Genomic DNA, 14387 nt, shown 5'->3' on the forward strand with positions numbered 1-14387 from the left:
AGATTGTATTCAGCTGAGCATTACAACAATAATGTCTTCAGATAGTGAGATGGGGTCAAGCAGGGATTCTTAATTTGAAAATTCATAAAGTGTTGGGGGAAATGCAATGCGTAATCTTGAACAAGGCACATAGCATGGACAACAAGTTGATAATGTTGGTTTAGACCCAAATGTGGGTCTTTCTAGACCTTCAGAAGCTAATGACTAGCAAGAGCAAGAGGAATTCAATGATTGTTTAAGAATTAGCTAAGGACAGCAATTGAAATGTTTATGCAATTGGCAAATGATCCTTAGTTCATGTGGTTTTTTGTACCCTTAAAAGAGGGCAGCAAAGGGAGGAAGAGAAAATTGTCTTCAAGAGCTTCATGATAGCAAGATGCTTGGAAAGAAGAGCCAATACAATAGCATGATGTTCTTAATGTGGGTAGTGAGCATAAGCAAATGATACCGGTGGGGCAATTGATGCAATGTAAGGCCAACTTGGAAGTGCCAATCCAATGTTTTTTTGACAGCAGGGCATGCATGCAATCAAGGGGCAAGTAGGTTACTTTGGTGGTCTTTTTTCATAATAGGTAATTGTATTAATTACGAAAAAGCACAAGATTAAATGATTACAAGATATAGAATGGCTCAAAGGCCATTGTGCATAAACTCACTTTATAAAAGATCAAATAACTAAAGGAGTACAAAAGTCACAACAAAGAAGCAACAAAGATAAGACGCAGAGATAGACTAACAATTTCTTGCTAAATATTTGTCAAAAAAGTCCAAAGTTTCCTAGCCAAAGGGCAAGAAATAAATCTATGATACGGAGATTCCACATTGGTTGTACAAAAAAAGTAGTTGCCTGTTGAGATTCAGTGCTTAGAAAAGACCGAAGAAAGGGAAAGGCCACCAACGATCACTCTCCAAATAAAGACCTTACATTTGAACAAGATCTTGTTCAACCATCCTTCTATCATTGACATTTTTTTTGGAGTATTTGTTTGGTTATTTTCCCTCAAGAGTCAAAGGGCCACCCTAGAGAGGCCAAGGCATTGAACAAAGGGTGCTTGTTAGCTGCCAAGTGGCCTACCATGAGTACAAAGGTGATGTGTTAACCGCTTTGAGCATTTTTTTTTGGAGTTTGTTTCCATTGTAGGAAAGGGATTGTTGGCTCACAAATCACAAAATAGAGAGCATGCAAATAGTCATATGCAAGGTTGTCAATGATGAAGTAAGGGGGAAGATATATGGAGATGGAGATTGCCTGGGATCCAATGTGAATAAGTTGCTCACGAGTGCTTTGCACCATGAGATGCATAGACTAATGCTACATGATGAAAATGTACATGCAACAAGGTTCCACTTGGACAATGTTTCTTGTGGGAAAATTGTTTACTTGTCCTAGTGCCCGTTTACAAAGATGATGATCATGCAATGCAAAGGGGAGATGTGATGGGGAAGGGATGTGGTTGTCGAGGACAAGAAGGCAATGCTGAAATCTGAAGATAACAAATGAAGGATAGAAACTCCCTCTCAAACATGGATGTCAATGCTAAGTGAGGAGGAGGAATATAATGTTGGACTTTGTGTGGGATTGAGAATCAAGATAATTGATGTAGCCTAGTGTAAGCTTATGTGAAGGTAAACTTGACACCCCTCAGTTTGGAGGTAACCATCCGGGCACTTGAAACATGCATGTGCTTGACCTTGAGAGAGGGATCTTGTGTTGACTAAGTGGCATAGGCAAGCATGAATCTCAACCTTGAAAGATTGAATCAAGAATCGCCCAAATAGTTGTCCACCATGCAAATGGACCAAGTGGTTGAAGAAGGAAAACCTAACACTCCCTGATAAGTAGAGCTAGTGGGAGAATTAGCCACCTAGGTAGTCTAGATGTACCCGTACTCAATCTTGGGAGATGGCTCCAATGCTGACCAAGGTAGACATGCTTGAAACTCGACCTTGAGAGATGGCTCTCGTGCTAGTCAATAATGCAAAGGCACAACCACTAGGGTAGTAGTCCACCCAATATGAAAATAAACAAACTACCGCTATAGTAAGTGATGTCAACTAATAAAAACATCATAACTAAAAGAAAAGAAAGCCGGCAGCCATGATACATGGCAATGATGCCCATAACCCAATCTTGGAATAGAAGATACCATCTTCATGTGCATATTGGTCAATGATATGGAGGCCATCCTCACCAAGGTGTAATAATAAAAAAACCACACCTTCAGCATAGTTGGGATTGGTAGATACATGCAATGTTAGTCCCGAACCGAAATACAAAACCCAACATACAAGTATTAGGAGAGAAACTGGGTTTGACGTACTAGTTGTTTCATATTGAGATGCTTTTGGTACTTTGCTTAAAGCTCAAAATGAACTTGAGTGAGTGTATGTGCAGCGGAAGTAAATGAAGCATAAGTGAATAATTGTGTAGTGGAAGGCAAATAAAAGAATGCTAAAGTATAGCTTAGTCTTTGTGGTCTAAAGTGGCCAAGGTAGCTATTACGAGGACGTGAAAATTTGATGCTTTGCTTATGTTTAATTGACATTTGATTAAAGGATTAATCAAATGTGCAATTAAAAGATGCACATGTGTTGCACATGTGAGGTGCAAGCTACTTTTTCAGAGTTGAAGGCCAAAGGACCTTGTGCAAAAGATGGGTGTCAAAGGCAAAAGTTGTAACAAGTTACACTTGTTAGATTCTAGGTGAATTTTGGTGTCAGTTTGCCCCTAGGATCATTAATTGGCCATTAAGTGTCAGTGGGACACTAGGGACTAGGCATTAATTAATGGATTAATGCTTTTGTCCAAGGGTCAATTAATACATGGGATCACTTTGGGTTGCAAATGGCCTAGGCAATTGATTTTTGGATGGGCAAGGTCAATTTTTTGGGCATGGATTAAGGGCTGAATTAATTTTCAGAATTAATTAATTTTGAAAATTAATTAAATGACTGGAAATTGCTGAAAATGGATTAAAAAAGCTGCCACTTGGCAAAACTTTCCCATGTAAGTGGGGGAAAGGCTAAATAGGGCTGAAGGGAGGGGGAAATCTCGTTTTTTCATTTTGGAGCTGTTGGGAAGAGGTGTTGGACTGTTGTTGTTAGCTTTTGGGGCCAATTCCCAGCCATTGGAGACCATTTTGGTGTTGGAGATTGCATATTCTTGAGCTTGGGAAGCTGGCAATTGCTGCTGATGCACTTTCTCTTGAAGATCACAATCTCTGATGCTCCTATTGCTGTTGGTGCATCTGTTTGGGGCTGGTATAGCAGGGCAGCAGCAGATTTTGATCAGTTCATGACAAATCTCAGAATTTTCTCTCTCTACAGCATTCTCTCATCTCCTTCAGCCTATGCTCAGCCATTCTCAGTAATTCTTAGCCATTCGGAGATCTCAGCCATTTTTGGTGGGCTGATCTGTAATTTCTGCAGTAAACCCTAATTTACAGCAGAAATTAGGGTTTAGGAGTCACCTTGGGATCCATGCCAGAGATTGAAGGCTCAAGGGACTGAAATCAGCAACTGATAATTGAAGATTATCAAGGGATTTCAAGAGCTAGCCCATCCCGAATTGATTTGGGGCAGCATTTGGTCAGCCAAGGGTCAAATTGGAGAGAAGTCGTGGGTGAATCAAGGGGCAAATGACCCAAAAGGCTTGCTGGTCATTTATGACAGCAAGAGCAATTGGTTAGGAGGAGGAGATTGAAGAATCTCAAGTTGTACTCCTTCCAATTGAATGAAAGCTAAAGAAATACCGCAAGGGGCGCCTGTTTTGGGGCCAACAAGGAGTCTACTATCCAAGAATGTTATGGTAAAGTGTGTATTTCATTTTATTACATTTATTTATTGCTGTAATTAACTCTTAAATCAGGTTATTACCACCCATTCCAAGAAGGAACTGTGTTTAGGATCAAGGAGGGGGTAAGACTAGGTTTTAGTGTCTAGATGATTGCTTTCCATTTCCAATGTCCCTCAAGGAAGGAGGTGATGCATCAGCACAAGAGTAGGGTGTTATAGTGTGCGGGAGGGGGATGTCCCAAATGATTGGACTAGAGGAGAGTATAAATCACTTGCGGGTAGGTGGGAGGTGCATAGTGTATGGGTGGGATTCTTGCAACAAAGCACAAGGGTGAAAAGTGGTACATCTTTGAGCATCTAATGATGGCCTAAAGCCTAAATGTGGACAAAAACATTACGTGCTAATATTGGGTACCCTTTAATAGGTCTAAAGTAGGATCCTAAGTTTAATATAGATGAATCTAAATGTTTATTGAAATTGGAACACTGGAATGGAAGGGTGGAAATTATGAGAAAAGCACCGAACTCATACTTGACTAGGATTATCTTTTGAAGAGCTTCTATGATCATAGAGTTTTCTCCATATCTATATTGGTATTGATTAGGGTCTCTATGGTGATTTATAGATGATTCTTGCATAACAGAAGGAGCGTCATAGATAGGATCAAGATCGCTCAAAATGGATTGTACGAACTTGCCATTGGGCTTGACTGCGATGAAGACTTTGGACTTCCGGTTGTATCCCAAGTGGATTGTCTTTCCTCAATTGAGAGTTGATGAATTTTGTTAGTTGAGTTCCCCAATTGAGATGCACCTTGTGAAAGAATATGAATAGAAGAAGAGTTGGGCTTGGGTAATGATCCCTAGAAGAAAATAAGACGATGATGGTAATGGCGTGTTATCCTCCACATCAAGACCATAATGCCTCAACAACACCTCTATTGAAGGAGTGGCCTAAGAGAACATCAGAGGATCCCAAGATGGAGTGCTTAAGCCTTTGCGGGTCAATGGGTGACAATATGTACTCAAGAACAAACTAAGCAATCCACAATAGCCTCAAGATACTCTTTAGAAGAGCATTAGCTCCGATGCTATGTGGAGTTACACTAGAGTTTGCAAAAGAAAACACAGAGTGTACGACTGTGATTGAGCCATAGTGAACACAAAAATGCAAATTGAAGAATGAAGATAAACTGAGTAAATGAAAACTGCTGAATAATGAATGAATAAATGAATGAATGTGTATACAATGCTCAAGGGCAGAGTTGTCCAACAGCCAATGGCTCTTGTGGGAGCGGGCTGAGGGAAGAGTCATTCCTAATCACAATATTTTTGTTTGCATCAGCCTGCTAGGGGATGATCTAATAGTCAATATGGCTTAATATCAGCTTTTACTTGATGAGTTTGCCACCATTGACTTGCCAAAGTCAGATGATGATTGTGTCATATTATTTTTAAATAAGCTTCCTTCTAAAAATTTCTACTTTACATAGGTGGAGTTTAACATTTTGGTACTAGATTGGATCTTATGCATGACTGAAGGAGCCTATAGCTTGAGTCGAGGCCAAAATTGAAGCTAGGATTGTTTGGCAATAGTTGTTAAACATAACTAGACATTGCTTGTGAGATAGGAGACATAGGCCTGCCCAGATACATGGTGGACTCAATGTTTTCAACATCCATTTTTATGTGGAGGCTAGAAAAGCAACCATGGTGGTCATTTTCTTTGCTGAGGAGCAGTCTTGGAAAGTTGTGAGAGGTACTAGGTGCTCTATTCTGAAATGAATGCATTTGGTAATTGAAATTGTAATTGCTTAAGAATTATCATATTGGTTAAGCTCATTGTTAGGCATGTCCTTTCAAGTGAGGAGCCTTGGAAGGTGCTATGGAGGCTTCAGTCTATTACACCTACACATGGAGGACCATGCCAACTTAGTCTTCACTGGATGTTTCCAGAGGCTAGGACTAGAGACTTAGGAACGAGTTTTGATGTCAAATTTGCAGCTGCTAAAGCCACAGATCTTTTTGTACTTCTTCACCTAATTGCTTTTATTCTTTGATAGTCTCAAGTATGTGTGGTTTGATTCTTTTGATATCATTAGGACATGGAGATCATCCCTCTCATTTAAAAGTGAATTGAGAGGTCCCTTGAGTGCATAGTGAGGTGAGTTTGGGGGGTGGAGTGGATGAGTTGGGGATGATAGGCAACAAATAAAAAACTACAATGCTTCTTTCTAATGCAGTGCCCACAGCACCTCCTACCCTGACTTAGAACCCAGCATAGAGATCTAACTATTCCAAATGCAAAGGGAACAAATGACATGAATGCATCGATAACAGTGAAAAAGTCTGCCAAATGATAAATCCTCTTCAATCTTTGATGATTGACAAGGATGGTGGATTCTGGGGTTTCAACTTTTGAGGCCGGTCTAGTTTCTGATTGAAGTGGAGCAGTAGTTTCAGATTCACGACGCTAAGGCCTGTCTTGAAGGGCTTGTTGCAATACTCCATAAAAACTTGACGAGGACAGGTGTTACTGAGGAGCAAAGCTATCTCCTTGGGCCTGAGCAAAATTAAGGCCAGTGAGATGGCCTGTATCCATTGGCAGCCTGTGTGTTGTGGTGGCAAAACTATTTTGGCAGTAACAATGAACATAAATCCTGAGATGTGTTTTATTTCATGGGATTTGTTAGGATTACCAAAGATATTAGGTCTAGGCTCACATCACCCACTAGTTGACTGAATGATGTCTCAAATAATGTGACCAGCATTCAACCAAAAACTAATCCATGTACCAATGCTATGAAGACTGAAATTTCCATGCTACTTGAAGATTTGGAAGAAGCGGATCAGGATTAGTCCCCATATTTTAGCAGTCATATCTGGAGAAAAGATTCCAAAACTGTCCAATTATTTTCACTATGACAATCCAAGCATTGTTCTGCACAGGATTCCCTAATCATGATGTAGAAGATTTTACAAGGGATAGGGCGGCCTTTTCCAGACCTACGTTTAGACTCATTTAATCTCAGTTCTTGTTAATGAAGTTGTAGTCTCAGAATGATTCATGCTACATGCCATTTCTTGCTTTCTTACATGATGTATGCTGGTCGTCCATGATCCTTTCTCATATGAGGGTAGCTGCTTTTCAGAACCAGATTTCCTCAAGTAGCATAAGAAATTTGTGTCAAATAAGTGGCTGTCATTGGAGCCCAATTTGAAGATGAAATGGTTTGGGCTAAAGTATTTCTGAGGAAGCTATGTGGGTTTTTAAAATACAATACCAATTTTGCATGATTACAGGGTTGTGGAATGTCTGTTAAAGGACACCATTATGCAAGATAGAAGGAAGCACTTGATCAGACATCATGTTCCTGGTTTTATCCTGCATATGTCAGTGTTTGGTTCATATGCAGCTTTGATTGTCAGTATAGTCCTAACCATGTTGACATAGTTGGCTAAGTTGCTTGCAATATCAGTCTAGTCCTTGCCTAAGCATGGACTCTGCTTATTGCTGATTGCATTGTGGCAGCTCAGCCTTTTGTATTGCTGTGTACGGTGCTAAGGCATGACAAAGCTTTGGTCTTACAGTTGGTGGACTAAAAGGTTGACTTTTGCTGTTTGCATGTTGTACATATTCCAGATCTCATTGTGAGTCCTGCCAATAGCGTTGTATGCAGCCTACTGTAAGCATTTGCTGTTGATCCAGAATTCATCTGGATGCTTCTACTACAATCCTGTGCATTTGCCATGTAGTAGTTGCATCTGTTGGCATTGTGATGAGGTCAACTGCCTGAATCTTTGCTGCAGTTTACATGTTCAGGTCTAAGGCTCAACTCTTGCTTGACAGCTAGTTTCAATTGGTTTTCTCAGCATTCCTTAGCTAACCTTCTAGCAATGGAAAATTCAGTTCCATGCAGATGCTCAGTCCTGTACTAGAAATAAGTGCCAAAGGCTGTGACTTTACTGTTTGATATTCATGTTCTTAGAGCTGAAAAATGGTTAGTTTAGAGGGGTTTATCATTTAAAAAAACTGCATTATGACTGTTTTATGCTGTTTCACCTGTGTCAAGGTTTTTAAGTTACATTTTTGCACATTCTCAGCTTGCTATGCTAGGCCATTCCACAACAGTTTCCTATATAGCTGAAGTTGCAAAGATAGTATACCAAGAGACAGGATTACTTCCACATATCAACGCTGGAGCAATGCCCCAATCAGACATTGCCTGTCTCAGGCGTGTCTCTGCCAGTCAAGGTTTGATGCTTGAAACTACGTCTGAAAGACTTTTAAAGCCTGGGGGTGCACACTACATGTGTCCAGATAAGGTCCCATATGTGCGAACAGCGACAATTTCTGCAGCTGGTAAGTTTCATCCACTGGAAACTTTATTGTCTTAAAAGTGCTTAGGATATCAGGCTGCCTTTGGTCAAGAATGTGTAATGCAATGCTTTACTAAAGATGCCTGGGCTCTTATGGTATATGTAGCTGTGTGCAATATAGGGCAATCTTATACTATTATCTCAAATTCTGTATAGGTAATGCTAAAAGTGGGCAGTGCAGATTATTACTGAAGTTTTTTAATAGAATCTCAAAAAAAGGTGGCAGTGCATAGTTTTGAGGAAACTTAGTTCTTTATGTTCCTTACACAGTCTCACACAAGGCTTACATAAGAGCAAAGTTTCTCCCCTTCCGCTAGTTAGGTACTAGCTAACACATCTGATTATGTGAAACTAACTGTTCTGCTATACTTCACTTTCCCTGCTTCATCTGCTGCCTTGATCTTCTTTGCTTTGGGATCTTGTAAGTTTTGTGGCTACATATTTAATATTGCATAATCTTGAGCTCTCCTTTCCTATTTCCTTGTATTTTCTAGATACTGCTATTCATGACACACTTTTCTGGTGTTTTTGATCTGTGAGTAACCTTGTGCAATCTGGAAATTTTGATGATGGTTGCAGGGAGAGAGTATGTACCATTTACGTCTGGATTATTAATAGGAATTGGAGAGACAAGAAAAGAAAGAATCAGGAGTTTGCTTGAACTTCGCAGCCTTCACAAAGAATATGGACATTTACAGGAGCTTATTATACAGAATTTCTGTTCAAAAGTGGGAACCCTAATGCAAAATTTCCCAGAACCATCTTTTGAAGATGTGCAGTGGACTGTAGCTATGGCACGCCTGGCCTTTGGACCCTTCATGAATATTCAAGCTCCACCTAATCTCTCTCCTACACTGTAGGTTACATACTGAAGGAAGGAAAACAAGATCCAAACTGTTGAGTTCTGTTGTGGTTCCACCATGTCCTTTTTCAATTCGATGTATTGTATATTCTCATCAAGTCATTTGCATGAATCCTTTGCAGTGGTTGTTGTAATGCTGAGGTGTGGATAGCACTTATTAAAGCTGGCATAAATGATTGGGGCGGAATCTCACCAATCACAAAAGATTGGGTCAATCCAGAGGTATCATGCAAGGACTGATGATTTTGGTGCTCTGTTTGTAATTTATATTTGAAAATGTATTTGCAACTTTTCATCTCCCAGCAGAAGCAGACATCCTGTTGTTTTGTACACTTTCTGCAGGCTCCATGGCCACATTTATCTGAGTTGGCTGCTGCAACCTTAAAAGCAGGGAAATTGCTTGTTCCAAGGCTACCAATATATCCAGAATTCGTTCGAAATGCTTCAAAGTGGCTGGTATGTGCATTTAGTTTTTTTAAAAAGGTTGACAAAAAGTTGATAATGAGAGATCTTTCAGAAGTCCCTTATGGTAAATCTTGATGACATGATCCTTCTACAAATATTTTGTCACCCTCCTGGTGGCGGGGCTGGCAGGTGGCCCTGCTGATGGTGTTGGCAGGTTGGGTGGCTGGTGGGTTGGTGAACCTGCTGCTGTGCTGCCAAATGGAAGAGCTCTTTGCTTGAAGGAAAGAAAACCCAGAAATTGAGAATGTACAAGGGTATCATACCTATCTTGTATCAAGTCCACTTGTGAGCAGGACTATCATGCCAGATTTCTCACAGGCAGTATGGACTCAATGACATTGTCATAGATGGGAACTCATAGCTAGCATTGTTGCTTGGTACATTTGGACGGCCAGATGTAGCTAGGCTATTGATTTTTGGACATATCTACTGCAGAGACTCTCTCCACGATCTGGACAGAGATTGTATGTATCCTTTGTGGGAAATGGGAGAGACTACAAGGCAGTTTGGATATTATGAGGAGGAGAGATGCTTTTTTGAAGACATGGGATTCTGACACTTTCTCCTTTTCCAGATCCACATAGTCTGGCATCATAGACCTCGCAACTGGTTATTCATTCAGGCTTTGCAATAGACTTTCCCTTGTTATATGTGTTTTTTGATATGGAAGTCCTTTACAGGGCTGCTTTGTATTCTGTATTTTGCCTTGGGATATTGTTCCGAGGAGTCTTATTATTAAATTTATTTCTTCTTTGGGATAAAAAAAGAAACCCAAAACTTAGATGAAGTTGTATTCCATTCCTCTCTCTAATCATCTCCTTGAGGAGATGATCAACACAATACACTTGGGGTTTTGACTTGGTCATGGCACAATGACATCCCCTTAAGATTTCCCTTATTAATCTCTAGCCTCTGCCAATGTCCCAACTCAATTGTAGGCACTTGCCATAGACTTACACAACATCTAGCTGTTGCCCTTATGTCTTGGGCATCACTCGTCTTCCAGCTGGTGCACATACATTAGCTTCTGTTGTAATTCGTTGCAAAAAAACATCCATTAATTTTTAAATTTTAATTGGGAGTCGGTCAACTCAACTTCTTTTTAACTTCAAATCATTTTTGTTACACAAGAATGTACCAATGCTTTTGAGAAATCTTCTTCTAACTCTAGGCCCTAACAGTTTGGATGCTTGGATCAGCAAATCCTCAGCTCTTAAGTAACATTAGGATTAAGATGACTTCCCACTTTCCACCCTTGGGCTAGGGATTCAAGTTTTGAATTGGGTATGGTGAGTTAGGCCTTTTACGTATATTAAGCTGCTAAGAATAATTACGGTTTCTCGGGTTTTAATTATATATCCTAGTTGATTTCCAAAGCCTTTAATGCCTATTTGGCTGTAGATTCTTGTAGGGACCATCTCAAGGAATGCTTCAGTCATTCAAGCTAATTTTATGGATTAAGCCTATTGATGTAGTAACTCAACCATAAAATTTACAGGGCTTATAGCAAAGCTTAGACCAGCCTTTAACTTCAAAAAGGCATTAAATAGGGACCACCAAACATAACCACGGATTGACCATGAAAATAATACTCCATTAGTAATTAATAAAGAAGAGGATCCTAGACATTTCAGGAACCATTCGCCATTTTAATAAAAGTGTGGATTAGATGTGCGAATTCCTATGCTCAATATTGATTGGCATAGGCCTTATCTCTATGTCTATTTGTTCCCAACTTGAATCTTTTATTGCAAATGACATGAGTCCTCTTTCTATCCAACAACTTGGCGCCTAGAGTTTTACTTTGTCCATATGCAAATAAACAAGGCTTCACATCCATTATCACTAATTCTTGACTCTTTGTGCAGTTGTAAGCCATGTAAAGTTTGCATTGTCTTTTGGCTTGTGGCTTATTAGAGCTTTGGAATACCTAGTTGGTAAGAAATGAGCTCCCTCTCTAGTTTGTTAGACAATCACATTAGGTTTGGTTTTGCGTAATTAAGGTCTTTGTTTTTGAGTGCATGATATGAACCATCTTTGATCAATCCAAATTTACCACATGTCAAAATAAAAATTGGGACCTTGCAATCATGTATCCCCAAAAACATTGAGCCAAATCTAGTGTCATTGTCTAGTGATAGGTTGGAGTGTTGGCTTGCTTTGACCAGCTAGTTGCCAACTAGGGCATACCCAATGTCACAACTTGGCATACTTTGAGATTAAGAGATCATGTTGTTGTGTGATGTGTGACCATCAACCTATCTCAAGTTGACACTCTTTGAACTTGAGTAGCTATAGCGCAACTTTAGACGTTGAAAGGATTCTATTATATCCTTGGACATCTGGATGGGTGCTAGCAACATTGGTCACAGTGGTCATAAAGTGATCTACTACTAATGCATTAGGAGGACTTTGGGTCTAGGGCAAATGAGTCCTCTCTCTTTCTCTCTCTCTCTCTCCATACACAAGCTTTATCTCTTTGATCCTCATCTTCTCTCACCATGACATTTCATTTCTCACCTTGACACCTTTTGCTCAATATAGGTAGTAAAACGCAAATATGAGTGTCAGAGTTGTCAAACGTAGGGAGAGCAGCCTAGATGCTGATGCTAGGTAGATAATGATGATGCTAGATGATGGAGGATGAGCCGAGCTGCAAAAAGGCAGGTCCCAATAGCCATTGTGACATACGAGTGACATCAGGTGATGGAGGAGGAGCTAGGTTGCAAAAACGCAAGTCCCAATAGCCTCTATGATAGACGAGTGTGCTAGGTGACGGAGAAGCCAAGCTGCAAAAACGTAGGTCCCAACAACCCGTGTGATAGACGAGTGATGAAATAACTGACACTCGGTGATGGAGACTATCGCCAGAGGCTAGGATGCTGACGCCAAGTTGGAGATGATGACGCCAGGCAAGGAGGTCGTCTCCATGCTGAAAAACGCAGGTGAAGGTGGAGCTTGATGGAGAAGGGTGCTAATGCCAGGTGAAAGATGCTCCAAACGCAAGGCTTAATGATGGAACAAGGTGCCTGAAGCAAAAGAGAAAGGGTAAAGGCAGCCACGAGCCATGAACTGCTATGTGCTCTTGAAGGGGGTTGAGGGTAGTGGAAGGGGCTGGTGAGAGAAGGGAAGTGTGGTTGACCGAAGAAGGTGGTGAAGAATGACTGAAGAGAGAGTGAAGAGTGAATGAAGGGATTGCCTATTTATAGGCATAAGCTGTCTAGGGTGGTGCACCATTGTGTGGGCGCCCATTGAAAAAGTGGCCAAAATGTGGACACCAGCCCTTTTTGGGGCTGTTAGTGTGAAATCCTAAATGGAGTGTGTAAATTGAAGAAGTGGTTTCTCAATAGGGGGAAGTGTTGCATCGTTGGATATCTAGATGGGTGTGACCTGGTTATAGAATGACCTAGTGTGAATGCACTAGGGGCACTTAAGGGTTAATTAAGTGTTCAGGTAGTCGAATCCTATTTAAAGGACTCAAGGCCCATTTGTGCTTGTCATTGTGTGATCACTAGTTTTGGACTTTAGGTCCCCTTGGTTGACACATTTACATATTGGGATGTCTATAGTGGTTTTCATAGTACTAGATTTTCAAAGATGCACAATAGGTTACTAGTTAATACCACATGCCGAAGGAAGAGGTTTGGTGATTAAATATGCTGTATGCTGAAATTACTGATGTACGAGTGAGGACTTCTAGGTACAATAGGTGGCATAATTGATGCATAGTACGGGTGATGCAAGGTAGGTACAAAATAAATCGCTGCACTTGACATGGGATTTTTCGCCCTTATTGCTGAGCATGAGTTCTAGGTAGCCAAATAAAGCATTCATTAGGGGCAGCCTTTTAGGCACCATGCAATCCCTTGAATATCCTTTGTTATAGAATGTACATAACCAATGTGGCAAATTAGGAAGCATGGGGGCTTAAATTCGAGTAATGATGTGCATATAGGACATGCTTATTCCTATTGAAGCTCTCTCACAACAAGATACTGTTTTGCCACACCCCTCCCCCCTCCCCAAAGTGGGGAAAAGAGATTTCTATTAATAATACCTTGAAGAAGTCCCCTTGAGGTAAATTTTTTTGTAAAGAGTGTCTAAGTAAATCACAAATACAATGGTTGTGTGAACCATCAATTTGGTGCTACAATGCTAAACCATGTGAGGGGCCATATGAAAGGTGTTTGAGTCTCGGGTCCATAGGAAGGCCTCTCTCTTGTTCCTCATCCTCTCAGTGTTGCCTTGCATCCTCTCCCATCTCTTGCAAAGAGTGTGGATGATCTCCACTAAATCCTTGAAAGATTCTTTGCTCTGGATACATCCTGAAGGTTTGTGGCATGATTGCACCTTGTGGTCGAGATATACTAGGCTATAATACTAGCAATCAGCCCCCATCTAAATAGTATCTATGATAGTATCCTTGGGTCCAGTATGTGTTCGAGTAGTATGGAATGTGAATCTTGTTCGGATGCTGTCCAATGATGATGAAAAAGAGGCTCCACTAAACATCTTCATAACCATATGCTAGACCTCTATTTGTGAACCAAGCTACATTTCCCTATGTTGCAACTACGGTCTCTATTGTGGTGTGGAATATCCTCTTGAGGGCTCTCCTCCATACCTCCTAAGCTTTAGGACAATCCCATAGGCAATGTCTTTGTGTCGCACTAGTTCACCACACCTCACACATGCCACTAGGTCCTTGCCATGCTCATGCCATGTGCCAACTACTAAGCTCTTGTGAGCTAGTAGGAGGGTTGTCTCCGTACGGTATGGTATAGTATGTATTCGTATGATTTAGTACAAAAAATATGCACTTTTTGGCCACTCTCCTTCAAGCCTACAACTTTCTTTTTTTTCTTTCTCCTTTTTTTTTTCTTCT

The 14387-nt window shown here is 40.6% G+C and overlaps 1 protein-coding gene across 1 annotated transcript in view; it reads left to right on the forward strand.

The window, feature by feature from the left end:
- Positions 1-14387, forward strand: part of LOC148029357 (uncharacterized) — a 208019-nt gene that overhangs the window by 30111 nt on the left and 163521 nt on the right. The window contains exons 2-5 of the mRNA XM_087688149.1: positions 7900-8158; positions 8755-9031; positions 9160-9259; positions 9380-9493. Coding sequence (XP_087544275.1) covers positions 7900-8158; positions 8755-9031; positions 9160-9259; positions 9380-9493 — 750 coding nt within the window. The remainder of the gene's footprint in view (positions 1-7899; positions 8159-8754; positions 9032-9159; positions 9260-9379; positions 9494-14387) is intronic.

Source organism: Lygodium microphyllum, chromosome 11 (genome assembly GCF_053477565.2).
Source record: "Lygodium microphyllum isolate KBCC chromosome 11, Lygodium_microphyllum_v1.1.10, whole genome shotgun sequence".
NCBI lineage: Eukaryota > Viridiplantae > Streptophyta > Polypodiopsida > Schizaeales > Lygodiaceae > Lygodium > Lygodium microphyllum.